The 24,114-nt window shown below is 33.7% G+C and overlaps 3 protein-coding genes across 4 annotated transcripts in view; 2 read left to right on the top strand and 1 right to left on the bottom strand.

The window, feature by feature from the left end:
- LOC117124665 (eukaryotic translation initiation factor 3 subunit A-like) overlaps window positions 1–1,363 on the top strand; it is a 35,002-nt gene extending 33,639 nt beyond the window's left edge. For both annotated transcript variants that reach the window (XM_033270977.1, XM_033270978.1), the window contains exon 11: window positions 90–1,363. In XM_033270977.1, the coding sequence (XP_033126868.1) occupies window positions 90–683 (594 nt within the window). In that variant the 3' untranslated portion in view covers window positions 684–1,363. The remainder of the gene's footprint in view (window positions 1–89) is intronic.
- An 8,520-nt stretch (window positions 1,364–9,883) lies between these two features.
- Window positions 9,884–16,695, bottom strand: LOC117124664 (33 kDa inner dynein arm light chain, axonemal). Its single transcript, XM_033270976.1, has 6 exons — window positions 16,515–16,695; window positions 15,032–15,180; window positions 11,748–11,917; window positions 11,395–11,573; window positions 10,920–11,084; window positions 9,884–10,484 (listed from the first exon to the last, which is right to left on the bottom strand). Exons 1-6 carry the CDS (start codon window positions 16,593–16,595, stop codon window positions 10,449–10,451), a joined length of 780 nt encoding a protein of 259 aa, XP_033126867.1. The 5' UTR covers window positions 16,596–16,695; the 3' UTR covers window positions 9,884–10,448.
- LOC117124663 (ER membrane protein complex subunit 2-like) lies at window positions 16,659–24,110 on the top strand. Its single transcript, XM_033270975.1, has 10 exons — window positions 16,659–16,804; window positions 17,448–17,561; window positions 18,263–18,413; window positions 19,161–19,218; window positions 19,328–19,413; window positions 19,710–19,769; window positions 20,212–20,293; window positions 20,661–20,771; window positions 22,023–22,121; window positions 22,474–24,110. Exons 1-10 carry the CDS (start codon window positions 16,765–16,767, stop codon window positions 22,558–22,560), a joined length of 888 nt encoding a protein of 295 aa, XP_033126866.1. The 5' UTR covers window positions 16,659–16,764; the 3' UTR covers window positions 22,561–24,110.
- Window positions 24,111–24,114: the final 4 nt, after the last annotated feature.

Raw genomic sequence — 24,114 nt, 5'->3', positions numbered from 1 at the left:
AACATTTGTCTCTTAATATGTTAATATTATGATTGTGTTTATGATTAATGTGTTGTATTTTCCACTAAAGAGCTATTCTACTTTCACAGCTTCATTATGAGCAATGCTCCAAGAGGCAAAGGTCGGACACAGGAAACACTGGAATTGACTCAGGCACAGCATCAAGCTCGGAGTGTTACTCTCCGAGTGTTACAGATATCATACCAAACTTCAAAGCCCATGGAAAGAAATCAAAGACAGATGTGACAGGTGACACACTCCTGAACGATGAGGATGATGAAAATGATAGTGTTTTCGACGAACCCGCTGATGACGAAGATCCTTTCCAACTAGGAGGTAGCTGCATTCCGCCAAGTGTAAAACCGAGGGACGAGAAACCTATCCTGAAATTGAAAATTGGCACAACGAATCACAGTTTTGAGAGTAGCATGTCACTGCCCAAGCAAAATCAAGGCCAGAGCTTAATTGAAGATAATGGTGCGGTAGTTACTTACCAAAATATCAGTTCTAACAGCGAGGAGCTTACCCCACTGCCAGATGTCAAAGTGCCTGACCTCATGACCTCCTTAAGTAGTTTAAGCATGTCTGATATATGTGAAAGTGAGCAGATGAATATAGAGAAAATTGAGCCAGTCGTGTCCGATGTACAAGAGTTACATGTTGTAGGAGAAGGTTCATTATGATGAGAATCTTCACTGTGATGCTGTTCACCAATTTCAATTATATGTTTTATCTGTTATCATGCAAGTTTTGTGTGTGAGTCCCAGTGTCCAAGAGTAATTGGCATTTCTGCGATTATTTATGTTAATGAGTCTGTTGTTTCTAAATCTTGATAGTTTTCCATTATTTTTGCTGCATTATTATGATGTCAATTACAGCTATGGTTTAATTTTGTTTATTTTTGTATAGTAGAATTTATAAACTAATTATTATATATGTTATTTTATTCATTGTTTTTGTTATTATTATTAGAATAATTTCATGGTGTTTCCATGAAGCAATAATGTTTAATTTCAAAAGCTTGTAATGATAACCCATCAAAGCTTGCTTGTTTTGCCGGTATATTGTGTCCAACTAGTACTTTGTTCTAGGGTGTTGACGAAGGTTACAACAATGTTATAGTGTTGTAATTGTTATTATTATTATTATTATTATTATTATTATTATTATTATTATTATTGTTATTGTTATTATTATTATAATCATTATTATGGTCATGAGGCCAAAAAAGCCTATGTTGCCTATGCCTGGCCGACCAAAAAATCTATTATCGGTTTTTTTGCCAGAGAAGAGCACAAATTACATGTATGAGGTTTCAAAAGACCTCTTTTAAAGCTTTAATCAATAAATTTGATACCTTTAACATGAATTTTAGCATTGTATCCATTTTACTAACTAAAATGCATGATGATGAGCGATGGTTGGCAATGAACTCTAGAATTAGGTCTGGGTCATATAGTTTAAAAATATACATACAAAAGATTGCTGAGCGACCCTTGATTTTAAAAGTCGCTATGCATGAGCAATAATATTTTTTAGCCTCATTATTGTTGTTGTTGTTGTTTTATTGTTATTGTTTTTGTCAACCACATAACCACATTTATGTGTGCTATATAAATCCATCTATTATTATTGTTATATTACTATTATTGGTTTTTTTTATTGTTATTGTAAATATTTAAAATTAGGCATGGAAGTAGTATCAAATGACTCAGTCATTTTTACAGTTCAACCAATCTAACCAAAAAGATTAAAAACAAATGATCGTAGCAAAACTTCATTAAAACAAACCTTTACTTCCATCTCTTTTTAATAATAACACTAATAATAATAATAATAATAATAGTAGATGGATTTATATAGCGCCTATAAACGAGGTCTCTATACGCTCGGGACTAGATGTTGCACTTTTCAATAACTTTCTCCTCCCCTGAGGGTCACTTCATGTGTTCAGCAGCCAGTAAACCGGCGCACTTTCATCTGTCCACAACAGGGGTCTAGTGAACCAGTACACCGGGGTAACCCCTACTCATCTCAAAAGATGTACTGGGTTCTTTAAAGTGCACATGAGCATTTTTGTACACTGGGCCACGGTTTATAGTCTTTTTTCCGAGAAGACTTGTTCCACCACCAGAACTATAGGAGCGAGCCAGGCCACTAACCTGTGCCGATATTTTTGGCTATGATCACGGTGCCCCTGCTTTAACTGCTTGGCCATTTGGCTCGGCCGTTTGGCTTGCTCAAATCTATTTATGTATAGAATGACATCTGTTAAAATACAATCACAAAATTATTTTGCAAGTGTGAAGATTATTGCATTTCAGTGTCAGTCAATGAGTAATTCATAGTAGTACCTTGACCTTGATTTTTTGATTCGCGTCGTCTTAAGCCAGGCACTTACTACACACGACGGTCCTCGGCCGATGCGATTCTATGAAGAATGTAACGCGACAAAGCGCGCGCAATAGATTGTTTTTAATGACGATCTCTTCAGGCTGCTACTGACAATCGGCAGACGACGTTGCTGCATCAGTCGCTTACACAGAGCGGAGTTTGATTTGTCGTCTGACGGTCGCACAACACAGTGAGTGCCTGGCATTAAAGCATAGAATGTAAAGGTGTCGTTTTAATCTAACTGTTAAAAAGTTGTGCTTTCAGTTCTCTCCCGAAATTTGAATGGTCGTCGGCTGAATCAACATTCAGGCCATAAAGAGAATAGTACTTTATCAACAGTTGAGTTGAAGTGCATTAGTCTTTGCATTCATCACATCTTTGCATACACGTGATTGACACTCGCACGATGCTAGTTGTAAATGAGAACAGCTGTTCTGCATTCTCCTTCTATTTTGCAAATTAAAGCTCCCTAATACTAGTAGTCAGCTAATTTCTTTTATTGACAATAATTAATTTGTTATTCATTTTTAAGTATTCATTTCAAAAAACTATTCAAAACATTGATTTGTTAAACATGTTTGAAATTGAATTTTACAAAGCAAGGTAATGTTTGAGTGGGTTTCACGCCCTCAACCTTAAGGTCGTGGATTCAAATCTCATTCTGTACAATCCACCTTAGACAAGGTTAAATTTTGTTCCTGCTTGTATTCTAGTAGGCTAGAATTCCAATAGGAACAGCATCTTCTTAAAATAATATTAAATATTTTAACTGCTCAGTTTGTTACACTGTATGCTATTAGCATTCAATTTTTTACAGTTAAAGGATGCATGAATAATACATTTCTGTACTCTATGTAGACTCTTAAATAATCTGAAAGGTCCACTGTTAATCTCAGATAAAAATTATAATACATACTCAAGTCTCCAAGTATTGAAATACACGCCATTGTGTTTGGATTCAATATTTCGACATTGATTATGTCATCTTCAGGAATGAAAATTTTTCCATATTTACAAGCTTATATACAACGAATTCCAAAAAGTGTCTAACCAATCAAAACATTACCTCTAGTAGTAGGTGACATAGCTGCGATTTAAAGATCAAAGCATTCTTACTCTACTGATCAAAGCTGCTTTGTAATTAATTTAAGGATCAAAGTCACCTGAAACTGATATTTTCTTTATCTGTGTTTAATTGGGAGTTAATAACTGAATTGTTCCTTTTAAAATGAGCAATTAAAATTGTAATTTATTTTTTTAGAGGTTTTACCACAGTAAGTACATCTTTAAATGTCAATCAGTAAATGTCAATCAAATTGAGTGATGTCCATTAGATGCTGCAAAAGCACAAAAGTTAATTATGTATAAAATGGAATTGTATTACTTTTACACAAAGTATTCCAGCCTTCTCATATTGTATCAGAATTTTTATAAAATAGCAAAATATTTTTTACAAGTGTTTCAGTTGGTATAAGATTTATGATACATAAATCTGATACAAAAATGAGCTGTAGAAGTTGGTGAAGTTGCTGTTAATGTTTTTGGATCATAGAATTATGTTTTTTTTATATCTTATAATTTGTATCTTAATGATTACATAATAATATTATGTTTCAAAGTACTGGTTAATATTGTTGTAGATGATGAGGCAAAAGCCTAGAAATGGTAAACATATCAGTAATTTTATTTGTAAAATATACCTTTTTAATTTTTTGTTTGTTATGATATTGTGAACTGTTCTATCACCTGTGCATTTCAAAATAGTTTATCAATCTACTTTGTGATAATAATACAATGAACTTGATCGATAATGATTTCTTATCAAAGTTCTACAAAACTATTTAAGTCAGAGCAAGGTGTACTTCTGGAGGGTGTTGAAAAAAGATAGTGCTGCTTAGAAATACAGTATTAGGTAGATTTCGCCGCACGAATTTAACATTAACGGATGACGTCATAGTTTATTCATCTTGTGTTGCGGAGTACGTAAATTTCAGGATACGGGTTTGCGCATGCATATTTCGATTTGTGTACGAAAAGGGGCAGAGCTATCACATTGCATGTCGGGTACTAACGATAAAGTTAAGGTTAACATCGTGCGGCGAAAACTACCTATTTACTGAAATGTGTATGTTGGTGAGAGTGCTGTTTTATTGATTACTGTGTCGTTTAGACTAATGGCCATGGATTTCAGAGTGGGACATGCTTTTTTAGCATGATCCAGATGTAAGGGTGTGGCTCAGAGAAGTGGGTGTGGCTTGGAGCACTGGAGTTGGTTCCGAAAATGGAATGAGCTTTTTTGAGCAATGAGTATGGTTCAGATTTTAGGGCATGGCTCAGAGAAATGGGCGTGGCTTAGAGAATTGACCTGGCACTGAAAATGGTACAAGCTTTTGAGCAATGAGTATGGTTCAGATTTAAAGGTGTGGCTCTGAGAATTGGGTCTGGCTTAGAGCAGTGGACCTGGTTTTGAGAATGGCTTTTGACCAATGAGTTTAGCTCAGATTTAAGGCTGTGGCCATGAAAAGTGGATGATTTGGAGCAGTGGAGCTGGGTCTGAGAATCAAGTACGCTTTTTGAGCAAAAACAATGGTTCAGAATTAAGGATGCAGCTCTAAAATGTGGGAGTGGTCTGGAGCAGTGGAGCTAGGTCAGAGAGTGAGACCCATTTTGAACATTGTGCACAGTTAAGATTTTAGGGTATGGTTCTCATGAGAAGTAAGCATGGTTTTTAGCAGTGGGCCTAAATCAGATAATAAGGTGTATTTTTGAGAAATGTGCATGGTTCATAATTAAGGTTGTGCTGTTGAGAAATGTGTATAGCTGGTATGAGTTTGATGAGTGAGCTTAGTTTCAAATATTCTTTTATCGTTGAATTTTCTAGAATTTAAGTAAAGCAATTTTACAAATGATTATACTATAATATTTAAATATTTGAAATTTATTCATTGATAAACATGTAATTATAATAATTAAATATTAAAATGACCAAATAACTTTTTTTCAGGTTATGCTAATGTTGTATTATTGTGAAAAAAGTGATGCCTGTACTAAGTAACAGATATTACAAGTATTTTTTGAAAACATTGGCATTAATAGTGTTTATTTACAGGTTATGGCAAAAGATATTAATAACATCCTATTGGTGTTGGATGATGTAAGTTTTGACTGTGTAGATTCTGGTTGTGTGTAGATGCTGGTTATAGTGGTGATGGTTGCTTGGTGGTGTTTTTGGCTATGGGATAGGTGGTATTTATTGAAGTGGTGATGAGTATTTATTATGTGGTGTAGGAGGGTAGGATGATGTTGGTTGTGTAGATGATGGTTGATGGTGATGAGAGAGGTAGTGGTATTAGTGGTGTAATTTATGATGGTTGCTAAGGTGATGGTTATAATAGTAATAATGGTTATTATAACTGGTGGTGGTATTAATGTGGTGTATGATATCAATTAAATATTAAGAGATAGTGTGGAGCTCATTTTGGTTGGGATAATAAGAGTGGTTGTGATAAATGATCTTGGTTTTGTAGATGATGCTTGTGCGATGATGGTGGTTTTAGTGATTTATTTATTTCAATTTTGCTGTATTCTGGATTAGCACACTCAATGCAAAGGCACTGATTTTCATTGTGCTCCAGATTAAATCACAAAATTACATAAAACCATATATATTGAAAAAGAAAAATTGTACTACAAGAGAGAATGTTGACTATGTTTTACTTCAGATGATTGTGATAATGGTACCAAATTATCAGTGGCAGATGATTAATAAAAGTTACAATGAGAGCAACATAGCTCGGTTGGCTAAACTGGTGGAAGCTACTGTGTGTGCGCTGAACCGTGAAGATCCCAGGATTCTTGGTTCTAGCTGCTCTCCTTGTTTTCCAGCCGGAGGGCTGAATTACAAGTAACCATTGCGCACTGTCTTTTGATGGAGTTATTGTTAGCACCATGTACGTTATTGCCTTGTGCAAGTTAACACCTTGACTGCCAGACCTTTTTTAGGTTCCTTCCCATGTGCCAAAACAAGTATACATACATACAAACATATTTTTTTGAAATTTTATCTACTCATATATCATCAAAATGATGTGTCTAATAAATTGGCAGGAAAATATTAGGGGGCGAGTATACTCGTCGCCGGCACTGTGAAAGCACTCTTTATTGACTACGCAAAAGTGCGAGGTACCGCTATTTGCATGGGTTGGTATATGTTCAAAGGGCGCCCCACTTGTGTCGCTCGAGTGTGCTACCGGCAACATAACACAACAAACATACATTCATCATTTGTACATCATCAAGGTGTATCTTCCCCAAACTACCAGCCGTTGAGTCTGTGGTTCTACAATGTTAAACAAAGAAGTTATAAACGCTAGAATGTTGCCCTCGATTTTGACGAGTATATTCATCCCTGGCGCACTCAGCAACACCCTGTGGGCGAGTATATACTCGTCGCTGGCAGCCAACGTGTTAAAGAAAAATTCTACATTTTTTAAAGAAGGGGATTTTTGGTGTACAAACTAATGACCTCTGACTTTGAGGTGAGATTGACTTATAAAGTACTGTATAACTATCAATTGCAGAGTCCTGGGGTCAAATCCTGTGAGAACAGGATTTTTTTGTGTGATGAGTTACAACGCCACTCATTTTAAGCCTCACATAGAGACTTTAGGGGACGTTCCATCCTATACATAGCAAGTTTAATAATTGTTGTTGGATGCTTTCAAAAAATATAAAATAAATAAAAACAAAGTGTTTGTTGAGTTGAAAATGGTAAATAGGCTTCATATTATTTTTAGACGTGTATAAAGGAGGAAACTGAAGTTACCATTCTCAAGCTCTGTGAGGTGTAGATAGTGAATTATTTTATTAATTTTGTTGATATTATTTATCTTTTTTTAAAAATGTATATATACTGCCTGTGTTGAAAAATAAAAATGAGTGTTTGAGTTGATGATTAAATTTGTTTGTATGCAAGTGTTCACCTTTCAGTCGATATTTTCATATCCACCAATCGGTAATAAGTTAAAAGATTTTTATTCAGTAAAAATCGATTGGAAGTTGGTAACTTGCTTGATCTTATTAAATAAGCAATTCCGTGTTTTGATAGTATGTGTCAGTTCTTTCAGACTTCACCACAGGCAGTGTATAGAATATATATGCCTATATTGGATTAATATATGGTATTTGATATGTCATAATCAATAAGTTAATTATGTTAATTATGATTGCTGCATTAAATGTTAGTAAATGATTCAGGCCTACTCGTTATACAGTAGAATAGATCTTTTCCCTAAGCCCTGCCCATTGGATATTGTTGCTAAAGTCCCATAGACACTTCAGAAAGATCCATTGTACTATAAAACATACCCCGATAGAAGCTGGGTGCTTTTATAGAACATGAGTTATAGTGAAGGTGGTTTTAGATATGGAAATATTTCAAGTTATTTTAGGTTTTCATTCAACTTAACCACCATACCATAAAACCTCGAATTGAAGCCCAGTGGGCTTATCTCAAGATGAAGCCCATCTCGAATTGAAGCCCCCTCTTTAGTTTGCAAAATTAGCCTCGAAAAGAAGCCCATCTTGCAAAGATAGCATTGGCTTCTTTTCGAGATAGTACAGTATATACACTGTACATGAATTTCAAAAAAACAAAATAAATTAAAAACAAACTTGGTTTATACAGTAGTTTAGGCGATTTAATATTAGTTAAATACACTTTATGATACAGATTGATGTTACAGTGTCCGTATTTATTGTTTTATAGTACAAATTCGCAAAATTTACAGTATTCATTTGGAAAAAGAAGTCCCTCTCTTTACTTGCAAAAGTAACCTCGAAAAGAAGCCCATCTCGGAATTAAGCCCATCTTGATAAAAAGGCCCATTTAAAGTTCGCAAATAAAAAGAAGCATAAGGCTTTAATTCAAGGTTTTACGGTAGATCAATACATGACCTGTATTATATCTCTGTTCTGTTTGCAGCTAGTTGTAGTGGATAGTTTTTAAAACTAGCCACACCCCCATATACTCCACCCCACCTCCACTTTTTCCATGTTATTGAAATCTAGGATCCACACCTGGGCTAATTATCTGGGAAAAAAAACAAAACACCCCAGGATTCTACTACTTCATGAGAGGTCAAAGAAAGGAAGCAGTGGCAGAAGCATTCCACCACTTGCCATACAGAATCTGTCCGTTAAAAGAGGTGAAACATTTCTGCCTGACTTTCTGAAAGCAGTTTTTTGTCTGATTTCCTTGTATAAAAATTCATTTAAGTCTAAACCCATTATTTCTGCATCAGCTATAAAAACTTAAACTTTTTTTTATATTTTGTTTGATAACTTATTCAGAGTATACTGTATTATGGAACATTTATTTTGGTTTTTTGTTGAAGAGTTGTAAATATTTAAAAATGTTATATTCGAAAATGAGGCTATAGATGCTGGAATATGTATTACTATGAGAAGGAATTACTTGAGCATTCAATTGGTAGATTCAGATAAGTTTTGCCCTCTGTGCCTTCAGTTGTTACCCAAAGTTATTTTTCTCAGAAGAGTGAGTATACAGATGCAATTATTATTAATTGCATATGTAAAAATAATAATGTATACTGTGAGAAATTTCAATGGATTATTGCCTCATAGCTCTGTTGGTAAAGCAACAATAGTAATTGGGTTTGAATCCTCAAAAAAAAAAAAAAAAAAAACTTATTTAAAAGAGAAAAATGACCTTAGTTTACCGAGCATAATGTATTTCAATGCATTATCCTATGCTTTATCTTCGACAGAGGGTGCTTCTAATGGAAGCAGAATGATCCAAGGTACAAAGGCACAAGGCACTAACAATGAGGTAACATCATGGGAGGATGATAAGAGGTTTATAATCTACATAATTGTTATAATTTTTATGATTGTATGATTTGGAAGGCTTTTGTAATTTCCAGCCTTACTATCATTGTACCTCAGGTCTTAGTGAGATTGATTTTGAACATGAATTCCTGTTGTTTTGTGATTCAACAAATGAAAATAAAGCCAAATATGATGATGAAAAATGATTTTGTTTTGATGCTCTTCTTAATTATTCAGCGTTACATAGGCACTTAACCAACAGTGGGCTGGATTTTGTGGTACAGCCAAACCGTCGACAGTTTACAGATAAACCTAATATTCAAAAAACTGATGACGAAATTCGCTATTAACAAGGTTCAATCATTCAACTCCAGGGCCTGTCTTCCCCCCCCCCCATTCCACAAGGTCCCTTCAATGGACATCAGGTAATGCCTAGGTTACCCTACGACCTTGACTCTCACAGATAATTATATTAATTGGCAGTATCAAAATTGATAAAGTTAATTTAGATGATGATGATGATGATGAAGAAATACTATAGTAATAAGTGATGATGTAGTAATATTGTTTGAAACAAGATGATGAAATACTATAGTAATATTGTTTGAAACAAAAATATAACTTAAAAAAATAAACAATCAAATCCAACAAATATATGATTTAATAGATTCAGACCAAAAATAAAACATGACTATAATAACTACAATAAATTGTTAAACAATTTTAAACTGTTGAACCAATTCTATAGTAACTATTTGGTATTTGAATTTCAAATAAATTCAGTGCAGTGTTTACTGGAAGCAGACGGAGGGAATCAATTTGTCAAAATCTTAAATGTTTTATGGACGGAAAATCTGACCCTTACTGCTGAGTAGTAAAATTATTACTCATTATACCATTAAATTCTAATCTTTTTTACAATGTAATCAAAGAGAGAATGTAGTTATTTTTTACTGGAAATGCGTCTAATATTTTTTTGTTTGTAAGTTAGGACACCACAGAGAGTGTAGCAAGCAAGGAAGTGTATTATACAAAAGTTTCACAAGAACTAGAGTAAGTTATGTAGCCAACTTCAGAAGATATTCCTTGATAATCCCACGGATGAGGAGCTGGAATTGTTTCAAAGAATGTTAAAGTCAATGTAGGTATGTACAAATGATATAAACAGGCTTCTTTTTTATACATAAGTTAATCATCATTAGTGTTTATTTCTTAGGTGCAATAATCCCTTCCAACTGGGTCTGTTAAAGAAAAGACAAAATATAAGAAACAATAATTATTTATTGCCATGAACATATTTTAATACAATGATTTAAGTTAACTAACTTCATAAAGATGTAATATTATACTGTATTTTCAAAAAGTATATATACATATTTTATATTTCTATGTTTTAATATGATAATATATTTTACTATTGTATTAAATAATATGAATACTAATATGAGTAAAGATATACTGTTGTAGAATCTACAAAACATATTAAATATTGATCTGATATATAAATAAATAAATTAATTGGTCAAACAGAACATATCAATTCATTTTTGCAGACTTCAGATCAAAACAAATATATCTTTAATGAAACAGATAAGCAACTTAGCTAAGAATTAAACAAATAAATTACTAGGTCGTTTTACTTAAACTACATCATACAACATGAAAAAAAGAATTACCTTTAGCTGTTGATTGGTCCTTTTCAAGAACTGAATCTCCTCTGAGTGTTTCTTTTCCTCAACTTGCCTTCGTTCGGCTTCTCGCTTTTCGATAGCATCACATTTAGCCTTCAGTTCATTGACCCCTCGCTCAAGGTCTCGTTTATCTTGTTCTAGTTCTTGTATCTGCCAAACAAATGAAATGTTTACTATAAATAAGTTTAGAAGTAATTTGAAAGTAAAACAATATTTTACTCATGTTTGAGTCAAGGAAAGGTTAAATCAAAATAAAACGCAACACTCAGTATGGCAAGACTAAATTTATAGTATATAGTAGTCATGGTTCTAATTTATAATAATTGATCATTTATTTGTTACTTTTTTAGTTACCAAATTTGGAACACTTGTAATTTTAATATAGTATAGTTTGTGAAAGATTTGTGTTAAAATTTTGATATCCGCCACTTTGCCCTGAAATGGGCGTATGATACTGTACCTTCTTTTCCATGTCTGCTTTGCCTTGTTCAGCCTGTAGGGCTTTCCTCATTCCAAACGCTACACTGCTCTCATATAAGGTCTGGTAGGCAGCGATTGTCATTCTAATTTCGTCTCGTACACGCAGGAGAAGTAGACCGCGCTCAGCACAATTGATAGTCACCTGGCGAATCAATTCATCTAAAAGAAAACAAAGAATGAAATGGCATAACTTACAAACAAGGATCCAGAAAAATTAAAAAAAAATTGAAGATGACAATTGTGTTAATTTATAAAACCTGGATAAATATATTGTTTTGGAAATAGAATGTAGTAAATGAAAGTACTTTAATAATAATTAAATTTGATATTTACCAAAACATTGTGAATATAGCTCCCTCCTGACTGGACATATGCCTGTTTCTCGTGCTTGTCGTTGCTGTAGTCTCATATCCAGCTGTTCTTGAAGGTTAACAACATCTAGACGAGTAGCTGGCGTACTGGAGACTTGCTGTACCCAAAGTTGACCATTCTCTGTCCACTCCCTAATATGAAAGTAATATACAGTATTTTCAAACTGGGTATATGCTGGGCAGTCTACATTATTTAAAGAATCCTAGGTAATATTTTTAGTATTGTATGAAGTAGGGCTTTAAGTCCTGTATAATTCATAAACTACAGTAGAACCCCCCAAACCAAAAAAGTGTCTCCTTAAAGCTACGTTCACATCAAGCCCGGAGTCCGGACCCGGTTACGATTTCCGGTTGTGCGTTCACATCGCGTCCGGGGAACAAAGCGTCGGGGTCAAAGGAAGCAACCAAGTGGAACGACGTCAACATAGCTACGGTGATGTCGAGGATGCTGTGGAAGACGTATAGAGCCTAGTAATGACCAGGCCAAGTTCTGTCTCTTATACACATCTGAGGAAGACAGACCCCGGGACCAAACAGTGTTGATCGTGCTTCTGAGCCTGACAAATATTTACAATTTCTGTATTTAGGTAGGCCCTAGGCCCGCATAACTAGCAGCTAGGACAGATATAGGCCTGGGGGGGCTAGGCCAAACTAGAGAAAGATTATTATTACTGTATTATCATATTATTCATACTGTATAGAGTATTTGAAGATTTCTACGATATCTACAATATGGAAAGACCATATCAAATAAATTGAAAGTTAATAAAAATAAAATTATTACAATTTACATCATTCAAATTAATTAAAAATGTATTTATTCAACGAAACATAAAGCATCAATAATATTGTAAGCTCCAATGCTGTCTCTTATACACATCTAGATGTGTATATCAGAGAAAAGTAGGGGTTACCCCGGTGTACTGCTTCATTCAGTCCGGTCGTTTAATGGTTATGCCATGTAGGATAGCAATTAAGTTCACTTATTGGCATATCCTTGGTGCTCGTACCTAAGAAATGAAATATTACTAATTTTTGACTTGGACTTGTTTGGCCTTGGGAAGTCTGTGCACAGTTTGTTTTCTAGACTCAAAAAGCTGGCCAATGGATCTTTTTCCTTCTTTGCTGTCAAATACTTAACTATTTTAGAATTCACATATTTGGTTTTCACCATTTTCCTTTTTAGTGATAAACTTAGGGGAATTTTTTGTCTTTTGTGGGGTTCCCTCTACTTTATCAGCAACTACTACGACTTCAATGTTATGCAGTAGGTGTTCGCATTGTTTCATCATTTATCGATAAGTTTCCAGTACTTCTGAAACAAAATAAAAAAAATTCTGCTTATAGTAAATTGTAATACAATAAAATATTTTTCAAATACTGCATCACATAGTCATAAAATTTGTATGCCTATAAAGTTTTTATAATTAATTATTAGTTTCTCTTTCAGTTTTTCAATGAGTTGGAGTCTGAATTTTTTTTTGTGCTAAAATAATGTACTGCTCTTGTGTGAATTATATTACTAGTCAGTATAATTTGTTCAGCAAACTATGAACTGGCTAAACAATGATAAGTAAAATAAAATTTATCAATTATTGTTACTTGTATAAATAATTTGGGTATGTAATTTATAATTTGCATTGTTCATCCACTGTTTCAATAACTACAATTTGTTATTCAGTATTAGGCTACACTATTTATAATTTTTATGATGATACATTGAGAGTAGACTCTGCCAAAACACATTCCTTTCATAGAGCCTAGTAATGACCAGGCCAAGTTAAATCTCATGCTACGCCTGATATAAGCATTATATATTTCCCTCCCACACATCATTTTTTCCCGGCTGGTATCTTTGTTGTAGCGTTTATCTGCCAGGTTAGGCCCCATAAAAAAATTATTTGTTTATCACCCTATCAAATCAAAGTATCAAAGGAAAGACTGATGAAGGAGTGTTTTGGTTTTTTTTTTTTTTTTTTTTTTTTTTTTGAAAACTGCCCATAATTTACCGATGTTCACAAGTAAATCAATGGTAGGGACACATATAAAAAGTCATAATGCAATCAAATTTATATTTTTAAAAAAGTATGTTTTTGTTGTACCAGTAAACATAATTGCAAGAAATCCTGAGCTTTTCAAGGGAAAAACGATGGAAAAACAACCATTTGAAATAAAAAGATATGTTGAATAAATATGTATTGATTAAAAAAAGGCCGTGCGTGTTCCGGCCCCACAGACAGACGATAGGCCCTCACTTCACCCCTCTATTATCACTAGGAATGAAGCCTAGGCTAGTGCCGTGGGGTCTGTCGTCTGTCTGCAGGAAATGCGCAACTTGGCTAGCAACTGCTGCTGTCGTGTTTTTTTTACTAGGCCTAGCTAAGCTAGTCTAGTAGGGCCCCTAGGCTGGGCCGGATAAACGCTCTCTCAGACTCTAGACTAGGCCTAGGCTAGAGATATAGAGAGCTGAGAGAAGTTCATTTAATTTTATTTTTAATAAGAAAACTAGAAATATACTTATCTTTTTTAGTGAATCTGTTGTTTGATGTATGATACAAGTTACGCCTAAAATACAGCATAAAATTAAAAAGCAAAAACAAATCCCGGCACGGCACACAGTATCTTTTCTCGCGCTGACTTTTTTCGAGGTGTTTCAGTTCAGAGGGTCATTCACGCTTGTCGCTGATTGGTCAGAAATAAAAATCCGTTCGGATTCACGTTTCCAATGGCTTTCTGATCCATTGCTCCGAATCCGGAGTCCGGGGAAAAAATCGGACTGTGTAGATGTGAACGCTTCTATTCATTACCACTAAAGCCATTTCTCACGATTTTTTCTCCGGACTCCGTACCGGAATCCGGGCTTGATGTGAACGTAGCTTAATAGGGGTGTCCCCTGAATGACCATAGAGCTAAAAATATATTTCATTTCGCAGCCAAGAAGTGTCCCCTTAATATGGCTTGTCCCCGGGGTGTTCCAACGAAGGGGCTCTACTGTAGCAATATATTTAACTTGCAATAATTGAGACAAAAAACAATCAATATCACAACATCAGTAAATTGAAATGAACCAAGCATCTTGTCCGACTGGCACTATGGTTACTTGTACTTTATACAGTAAATCTGATAAGGAAGGCACTCTCCAGCATGTTAATAAACAACTAATTAAAATATAAAAATAAATCAGAATTTCTATTTTATATCTTGTTATTCTTATCTTATGGGTCATAAGCAGGTTGACATTTTTACCTTGGAGGTAGAATAGAGTTAAGTATTTCATCTGTCTGTTGAGCTTTCTGAGCCTCCATCGGAGGGAGTTTACTTCCACCTTTCGGAGGTGGGGTTGGTACTGGGCCGCCATTGCTAGGTGGTGGAGAGCTTGTCTTCAATGCCCTAGCCTGCAGGATAAAACACAGTTAGTTAACAGAATGAAGAGCAATAAATGTAGACCAAGCATGAAATGGCATGTTATTCAGTCTGAAACAAACACTATTCAAATGGAATGCATCCGATACATTGTCACTCAATCACTTTGATGGTGACCTTTTAGATGAAACTGTGATGTGGGAAACTTTTTGAAGAAATTTTTCTATCACATAAATAGAGATGATAGGCCTACATACTGTAAACAGTGATAGAAGAGTGCTATTTATTTTTTGCTCAGAGTGTTTGTTTCTGAATCAGAAAATATATATATCAACAATTTGTAAAAAATTTGTTTTTCTATATGCCCTATGCTTGCATCTATTTTGTATGCATATTGTTTTTTCCCTTTAATTATAATTTTTGTTGATGAGACTTTGCTATGGTGTTTGCATTTGTTTTTTGTTGTGAGATAATAGGCTAATGTTAAATTTCTTTGTCTGGTTTCATCTAGATTTTGCTCTCCTTTTAAATATTCTGTTTATTAACCACACCAAACTTAAACCTGTAATTTCCTATTTAAAGTTACATGCCTGAGAGCTGCAAGAAAAGAACTGGTGCATAAAATTAAAAAGATTTCACATTAATTTAATATCATGTTAAAATATAACTAAATAAATAGGCTCTAGTGCCTAGGTCTAGTTAAATTATGTTTGTTATTAATTCATATACAGTACAATGAAATGGTTTACCAACCAAGTCATTTAAAATGTCTGTTTTACTGTAAAACAGAAATTTGAATAGGTTATTTATAGTAGGCCTAGACTTGATAAGCCTCCTGTAATTATTAGGCAGCGCAGACTCAAAATAGCAGCTTCCTTTACTCTGCGGCAGTGCGGATAAAAAAAAATCAAGAGCAGTTTTCTACACACACGTTTGTTTGTATCCTGTTTAGCAGTACCAGCAGTGAGGAGTTGAGTGCCGATAGAATAGAAAGAAAAAAAAAGCTTTCCGCACTGATGATAGTCTCAGCCTCAGGTGAGGAAGTGCGCTCCACATAAGACTGATCTAGGCTAGGCTACGCTTAGCTAGGTACCCCTATTTAGGCTAGTCTAGTAGTTGATGTAATACTAGTACTACCACTACTACTACTACTATCACACAACCAAAACACACAGCCTGGCTGTAATGAGTAGGGTAGTCTGCCTAGGCTTAGGCCAGGGCCTGGGCTAGTAGTAGGCCTATGCTGCTAGTAGTAGTAGTACTAGTACTAGGCCTAGTTAGGCCTAGCCTAGGCCCTTGTAGCCTAAAAAAGTAGGCCTAGCCTAGATATAAAAGGGTAATAAAAACATCTTTAAATTATAATTACCCTTGGTGTCTTCTTTTCTGGGTTACGGCTAACAAGTACCGGGTTGTCATATTTGACCAGGGATGTATTTGGGGGAATCATTATAAATTTAAAAAGTTACAAATATGATAAAGAATTTGAGATAATACAATACAAACTCTCCGTAAAATTTACTGTGTGTCCGATAACCATGGAAACTGAGCATGCGCAATAAAATGTCTTGTGACTGTTGACCTCCTTCGTTCCCATCATTCATGGTAGAGTAGTAAAGATGGCGACGGCTATGAAACCACTAAGTTGGAGTTGGACCGGTAAGTAGGCTTTAGGAAAATTGTATAAAACTGAATGTATGGAAAATAAGTTTATTAAATGCAGGCGAATTGAAATAGGCCTATAATTGTTTAATTTCAAACGTTTTATTGTAAAATTATATATAAAAAAATGAGTGGTAATATATAGAAAGTGAGTGAAACCTCACACATACACACACATGTCACAAGACGTAGGCCTAGGCCTACGACGGTACGGTGTAGGGAACGACGCACACACTGCACTGACTGGCTCTCGGATGCTGTTCACGGTTACAGTTGTTGATATTGCGTTCTGAATATAAACATTAACATCTATCAATAAATTTGTCTTATTTGTTTACCAACAATGCATTAGAAATGTATAGACCTACCTAGCTAGGCCTAGGCTAGTTTAGTGTCAGTTTAGCTAACTTAATAGGCCTAAAGTAAGGTTCTACTGACACTGTACTGTATCTTAGTTTAATAATGACGATGGAATGAAAAATATGAAACTTTACTTCAGATTTGCCATGCAGAACATGAATTTCCCTTAAAATAAATGGATTAAATGAGTGAAAAGCATGTATCTAGGGCTGGCCCAAATACTGAAATTATGGCGCAATCAGTTTATGTAAATTCATCTGATGTCCTTTGGTACTGACAGATTTAAGGGACAAGTTACGGAAATGGCGAGAAGAAAACTCACGGGAAAGTGAAGCTATTGTTCACCATGGAGAAATTTTAATTGCTCATCATAAGAATAAAATTGGTGATGAGAGTAAGTATTCTGTTGCTAGTGAGAGTTTATATTAAATGTACATAAATTAAGAGTTTTACTAAAAAAGGAATAAAAAAAATGCATCCAAAATGTTGAATTCTTATGGTATAAAAAGCTACATCGCCTTCATTTCTGAAATGATCATGATAATGATAATCAAATGATTACGGTATATTATACCTAATCAGTATTAAGTGTAAATGAATATTATATACTGCCTTTTATATACTTAAAAATATTGAATATTTAAATTGATTACTTTGGGAATTTGAGTAAGTTGTTGTTAATGTTTAACAAGAAAAGCTTTCTTGTACCAATAAAAATAAAATGTTCTGATATTTCTATGCATCAACCATGAGATTGGCAGGTAATTAGAAGTTCTTTTTTATAAGATTAAAAAGTCTACAAATCAGTAAAACTTAAGTCTTACAGTAAGTTGTTTCACTGGAAGTTTCATTGATTTATAGGTTTTTCATATTTCATATAGTTAACTCATAGTGGCCCACTCTATATAAAACATAGACTATACTAACATTAGTTACCAGTATATATTTTTCTATATGTAAATAATATACTATGATAATTATACTGATATGATATATTATAGTGAATTTTAAATTGTTATAATTTCATGAATATTTTATAATTAAGTTGTGCTATATTTGTTGTATATTATTTAAATGATCATTTTGATCTCTTAGTCTGGCCTGTGTATGAGCAAGTATGTATAGCAGCACTTGATTGTGGTAGGAATGATCTGGCAAATCGTTGTATTTCTGAGCTCACGTTACAATTTCCAGACAGTGCGAGAGCACGTAGACTTCAAGGAATGCAATTGGAAGCACAAGAAAGGTATTAAATTTAATTTTTACCCAGGCTATTAATTTTGGATTTAAATGTATTGTAACATTGAGCTGAGGAGATGAGTTTTAAAAGAAAAATAAGGGGCATTTCTTACAGAAGTCATATATATAGTAATTTTTTTATTTTGATTATTGTGTATAAACAGAAACAGAAGAATTTTGTAAAATACATTAACAATGATAATAATGTCAATATGTATATTTTAAATGGGTACTTTAATAAGTGTAATTGATATTAATTGTACTATTAAAAATTACAGACAAAGTGCCTAATTCATAAATTTATTTCTTTTAAAAAGAAGGCAAATTGCAAACAGAAAGTGGATTAGAATTCCACCAAGATACGTCTTGAACAGAAAATATGTGTTGACCATTGTATTGTTGTCATTATCCTTATTATAACATTTATATTAATATCAACTTCTGTTAACTATTGTAATTGCTGCTGTTTTTGTTTTGCTATTACGACTGTGAATTGCACACAAGTATTTTTAAATTTTTCTTTTTATTAATAATAATAATAATGACATTTATAAAGCGTTGTATGCCAGCAAGCTGACCCCAGAGTACATACAATCAATCATATTTAAACAATACAGTTAACGCGACATAATAAAAGAAAATCATCCTACAATGTAAAATACGTAGTCTAGAAAACATATTTACAAAAAATTTATCATTGAATATAAAATAAATAAGTCACCAAATCCTATAATAAATAAAAATCTTTTTTCAGATATAAAGAAGCACTTCATTTATATGATGATCTATTAAAAAAAGATGAATCAAATGCTGTAAGTACAGTTATTATATATTTGCATAAATTAATATTCAAGTAAATACTTGTACTCCATAAATATTATTTTGCTCCCTCTGAAATAAAGAAAAATCTTTTTATTACAGCAAATACGAAAGAGAAAAATTGCAATAACATTAGCTCAGGGTTGTAGAGATGAGGCTATCAAGGAACTTAACACACATTTAAAACAGTAAGTTACATTGCCATTTCAGTATTTTATAGTAATAGATTGTGGTTGTTATAAATTTGACTTCCAATGTCAGTGGATTCTGGGTTCAAATTCTGTTAGATGCCTGAATTGAATATAGTTTGTTTAACCAATAGTTGCTAACTATTACCATAAGTATTTTAAGAAAGAAGTAAAAATTAGGGTAAGTACTAAATTTAATACTTTGATTTAAAAAAATGATAAATTTGTATATATATATACTTATACAATACTACCTTTTGAATAATTATACATTATGTGACATCATTTTTTATCAGATTTATGGGAGACCAAGAAGCATGGAAAGAGCTTGCAGATTTGTATATAGTAGAACAACAGTAAGTGCACCTTGGAATGTGTGTATACGTACTGTATATCAGCAGCCAATTCAGATGAAGGCAACTGCTCAGCCTTGGGTGAAAGTCCTATGTAATAAGCAGATAAACATTAAACACAATGCAAGCATTTGTGATTGTTTTAATAAAATACTGCTTATCAAAAAGATGTCTTCAGCTGATTGACATTATTTGACAAAGTTTCTGGTTGGAGGTTTGCAGGTTGAGAATTTCAAACAGTGCTGTATTATGTTTAGTGCAAAACACTGCAAATAAGATGTGTCTTATAAAGAGAAATTTAAAGAAAAATGATTTCTTGCCATGTATATGGGATCCCTACCCCCCCCCTCCATCTTTACATTTTAGTTAATAATTTAAACACATCATGGAATTACAGTTTGTAGAATGTTATTGTAAATATGATTTCTACTGTTTTCTCTAATAGTTATGAAAAGGCTGTTTTTTGTTATGAAGAATTGATTCTAAGCAACCCACACAATCACCTATACCATCAGCGATACGCAGAGGTAAGGCCTGTTGCCTAAATATCTATCAATTTTGGAACATAACATTCAATATTAAAATAGCTAATCTAGTATAATTTAAAGTAAGTTATTATCCTTTAATTGAATTAGAATCAGTGAGCAGAAAATATGCCTATATTTTTTGCATAAATTTAAATTGGTTGGTAATCAGTCTATGGATTTTGATCTATCTCTTTGGATATCTTATGTTTTTAAATGAATAATTAAATGAATGAATTATATATTTGTGGGTTTTTTTTCTGACAGTATATAATATTTAATATCTGTAATGATAATAAGATCGATTAATATGAGAATGCATAAATATTTAAATATTCATACTCTTACTTCTTTTATTTGTCTTCTTTAGCTGAAATACACACAAGGTGGAACTGAAAATATGGAGACAGCCAGAAAATATTTTGCTCAAACACTGAAGTTGAATGCAAAAAATATGAGAGCTTTATATGGATTTTACTTGGTAAGTTATATCAATAATAAACAAAGAGGTAACAATAATATAAATTTTTAAAATCTATTTTTGTAAAGTGCTTTGGTCTCTCGGAAAATCGCTTTATAAATCTAAATAAATAAATAAAGCTTAGTGGATACTTGCCTTCAGATTCCAAGGTCCTGGGCTAAAATCCTGTAACAGTACTGTATTTTGTTTACTCACTCATTCCTCATATTGAGTTTTTAAAAGCATCACATTCATTTATTTAAGGGGAACCCTGCTTATTTGCTTACCTATTAAATGCTGGAAGTGTCACCATCTATAAACATGCTATAGATGTATGTATGTCAAAAGTCTAGTCCAAGCTTATGCCAATGTGGTTTTTTTAGAATATGTTTATTTATTAATTTCATTCTGCAAGACAGATATGACCATAAAAATGGGTCAGAGAAACAAGTCTGCAAACCTGAAAAATGATGAAAATCTTCAGCATTGTTATTCTGATGGCATACACTGCTTTCATACTGCTTCATGCTTAGTGTTAATATTACTTTACGAAACAGGTGGCAAAGTGCGGCCCGAAGGCCATGTGCTGCCTGACAGTGATTATTTTGCGACCCGCGAAAATGAGTTAAAAATCCTATGTGTGAGGCCCGCCGACCATCTGTTAGCTAGAAAAGGCTTTGTTTTTCACAGAAAGACACCAGTCACCTGTAAACAGTAATATTAAAACTGAGCATAAAACGTATAACAGCTGCAGTGCATGGAGGTTTTTGGAAGCACACTAGAAACATATAAGTTTGGTTGTCGCCCTCAGTGTCTAGTGGCCTATAAGAGAATTTCTGGCAGGCTGCCCATCTGTGCTGTTGTGAGTCTAAACATGGTTTTGAAGTCTGGTGAATGATCTCAGTCACCGGACGAACTTTGCTTGTGTATAGTTAGTGTCAGAGTGCTAAACCTATTTACTGTTCTAGCTAGTGTCAGCTCACTGTTGAATAATAATACAGTAATAATAATAATATCTTGAATTTATATGCGCCAATTCCAAACAAGAGCAAAGGTGCAACGCATGTGAAAAGCCACCAGAAAACATAAGTGTCTTAAGAAGTTACAAATAGAGTTGGGAGTTGGTTCCAAAAATATGAATATTACAGTATTGAGAAAAAAAAATGTGGATTCCAAACTACCCAATAAATGCATGTCAGCAAAATATGGACATCATCAAATTACTTGGAATTCATGTTAATTTCAATTTCATTCTGTACATGTTTTCTACAGGCTGCAAGTAATTTAAGTTTAGCACCGAAGGCTAAGCAGAAGGAAGAGAACAAAAGATATGCAGACTGGGCACATCAGCAGATTTGCCAAAGATACAAGGTACAGTACACAACTAGTTGTTGCACGCTAACAAATTCTGAAACTACTTAAACTACAGTAGTCTATTCAGGGGACACCCCTATTAAGGCAACACTTTTTTTTTATTGTCCCTTAGGGTTTCATTTTATTGGTTAAAATAAAAATGAACTTTCTAAAAACAGTCCCAACAAAAACTTGTAGTGTTGGGTAAAGTAGCTGTAGGCCTATAGACATGATATTCATTAGAGTTCATGAATGGATCGATTATAATGCAACATATTTTATAGTAGATAGGTGATGCAATATCAAAACAATTAACATAGTTTTAAAATAACAAGAAATAGAAATAAAAAACAATTTTTTTTTTAAATAGGAAGTGCAAGATGAGCAAATGGAAGAGGATCAGCAATTGATGAAACAGATGATGTTGGCACTTGACATTACCACAGCCAACCAATGAATTTTTTTAGATGGACACAGCCAACCAATTAAATCCTTTAGATCACGATCTAAGGAGTTACCATTTGACATGTATGTCGCTGAGCTCTCAAATGCAACTTGTGACTGTCTCTGAATACAAAACAGGCTTGGAGTTGTATGTTTCACGAATCAGCATTTTAACACACCAAGTAGCCAATGGCAACATCCACCTGAAAATCATGTGAAAATTGACAAAACCATTGTGGTGTTAGTAGATCCAGGTTATTCATAGTCCTTAAAATTGCCACCGAAATACAAATTCAAGACCTGTTCAGACAAATAGGATAAGATAAATAAGATTTCTATAGTGTTCAAATCCATTTTAAAGAAATGCTCAAGGCTCTTGAGAAAATAAACTGCGAAGAGAGGTAGATTTGGAAAACTAAGCCAGAAAATGCCCTATAAACTCACCAGAAGCAGAGGAACCAGCATTACTGCTCTGTTTACCAGCACTTTGAAGGCCCAATGAGGGCTCACTAGCTCATGACCCACAGGAGGTCAAATAATGCAAGTTCAAAAGTTCAAATCATTCAGTTATAGAAAATATTGATGTTCATGGCCCACATAATTATTTGTAATATTTGATCAGAGATGTGTGTATTCAGGTCCAAGTACCATGTGTGCTTACACCATAGTTACACATACCATGTGTGCTCATTTCGTAGTTACACATACTGTACCATATGTGCATGTTAAGGTCTATTCGTCTACATTTTCAAGTCTTAGATGAATGTACATTCAGTGGATTTTTCAGAGCGTCCAAACTCCACGACTAACCAATCAGAACATGTTATTGTCAGGGCAAGAAATTGTGCAAGTTAAAATATAATTACGCCATCATTTTGTGGGACCTTGGCAACAATATCCAAGGGGCGGGATAAGTAATGCAGTCTGTTGGTCAGTATAAGTAACAGCCAATCAAAAGGCTTGAGAGTTCGGGATATTTTTGCCATATGCATAGTGAGATGAATATGTGACTGTAAACATTTGGGAATGGCACATCAATGCATACTAATAAATAATTTTGTAAACAATTATTATTTATCTTCATACAAATGAAATGGTTTTATGGGGCGGAACATTTTCATTTTTCACAAAAAAGAATCATCATTATTTGTATTATACAACACCTACTGTATATAAATCATTTCAGTGAATTTATATTGTCTACTCCTGCAAGGTGCTCAAAACGTTAAACGTGGCGAGCTGCCGATCTACGCCTATATAATCTTCCATCCCGAACAATGCAGTTCATTTTAAATTGGCAAATGGAACAAATACTAAATGAAAAGTTGCATCAGCCATGCGATGTATTTTTTTTATTGACTGGTTATATAATTCATACTTATCCATGTCAGTGCTCATCTGAGGTACTATTGTATGTTAGGAAATACAGTATAGGTTTTGAATATAGTAATATATATTTACTGTATGTACGGATGTGTACATATGGGGCGCGAGTCTCATGTTTAATAATTGATATCATGGTTGTATCAGTGTGAATAAACAATAAATAAAATATAGAAACAATTAA

This window comes from Anneissia japonica, unplaced genomic scaffold (genome assembly GCF_011630105.1).
Source record: "Anneissia japonica isolate Jap-2015-1 unplaced genomic scaffold, ASM1163010v1 scaffold284709_len978187_cov192, whole genome shotgun sequence".
Classification (NCBI taxonomy): domain Eukaryota; kingdom Metazoa; phylum Echinodermata; class Crinoidea; order Comatulida; family Comatulidae; genus Anneissia; species Anneissia japonica.
The sequence above is the reverse complement of the archived record's forward strand: the minus strand, read 5'-3'. Positions and strand labels throughout refer to the sequence as shown.

Coding starts and splice junctions, on each gene's coding strand:
- LOC117124664 (XM_033270976.1), bottom strand. CDS start 16,595: ATGATTCCCCCAAATACATCCCTGGTCAAATATGACAACCCGGTACTT. Junction 11,918..15,031: donor AACTCTATTCTACCTCCAAG/GTAAAAATGTCA, acceptor CTTTCATATTAG/GGAGTGGACAGAGAATGGTC. Junction 11,574..11,747: donor GCTATATTCACAATGTTTTG/GTAAATATCAAA, acceptor GTTTTCTTTTAG/ATGAATTGATTCGCCAGGTG.
- LOC117124663 (XM_033270975.1), top strand. CDS start 16,765: ATGGCGACGGCTATGAAACCACTAAGTTGGAGTTGGACCG. Junction 18,414..19,160: donor CAATTGGAAGCACAAGAAAG/GTATTAAATTTA, acceptor ATCTTTTTTCAG/ATATAAAGAAGCACTTCATT. Junction 19,414..19,709: donor CTTAACACACATTTAAAACA/GTAAGTTACATT, acceptor ATTTTTTATCAG/ATTTATGGGAGACCAAGAAG.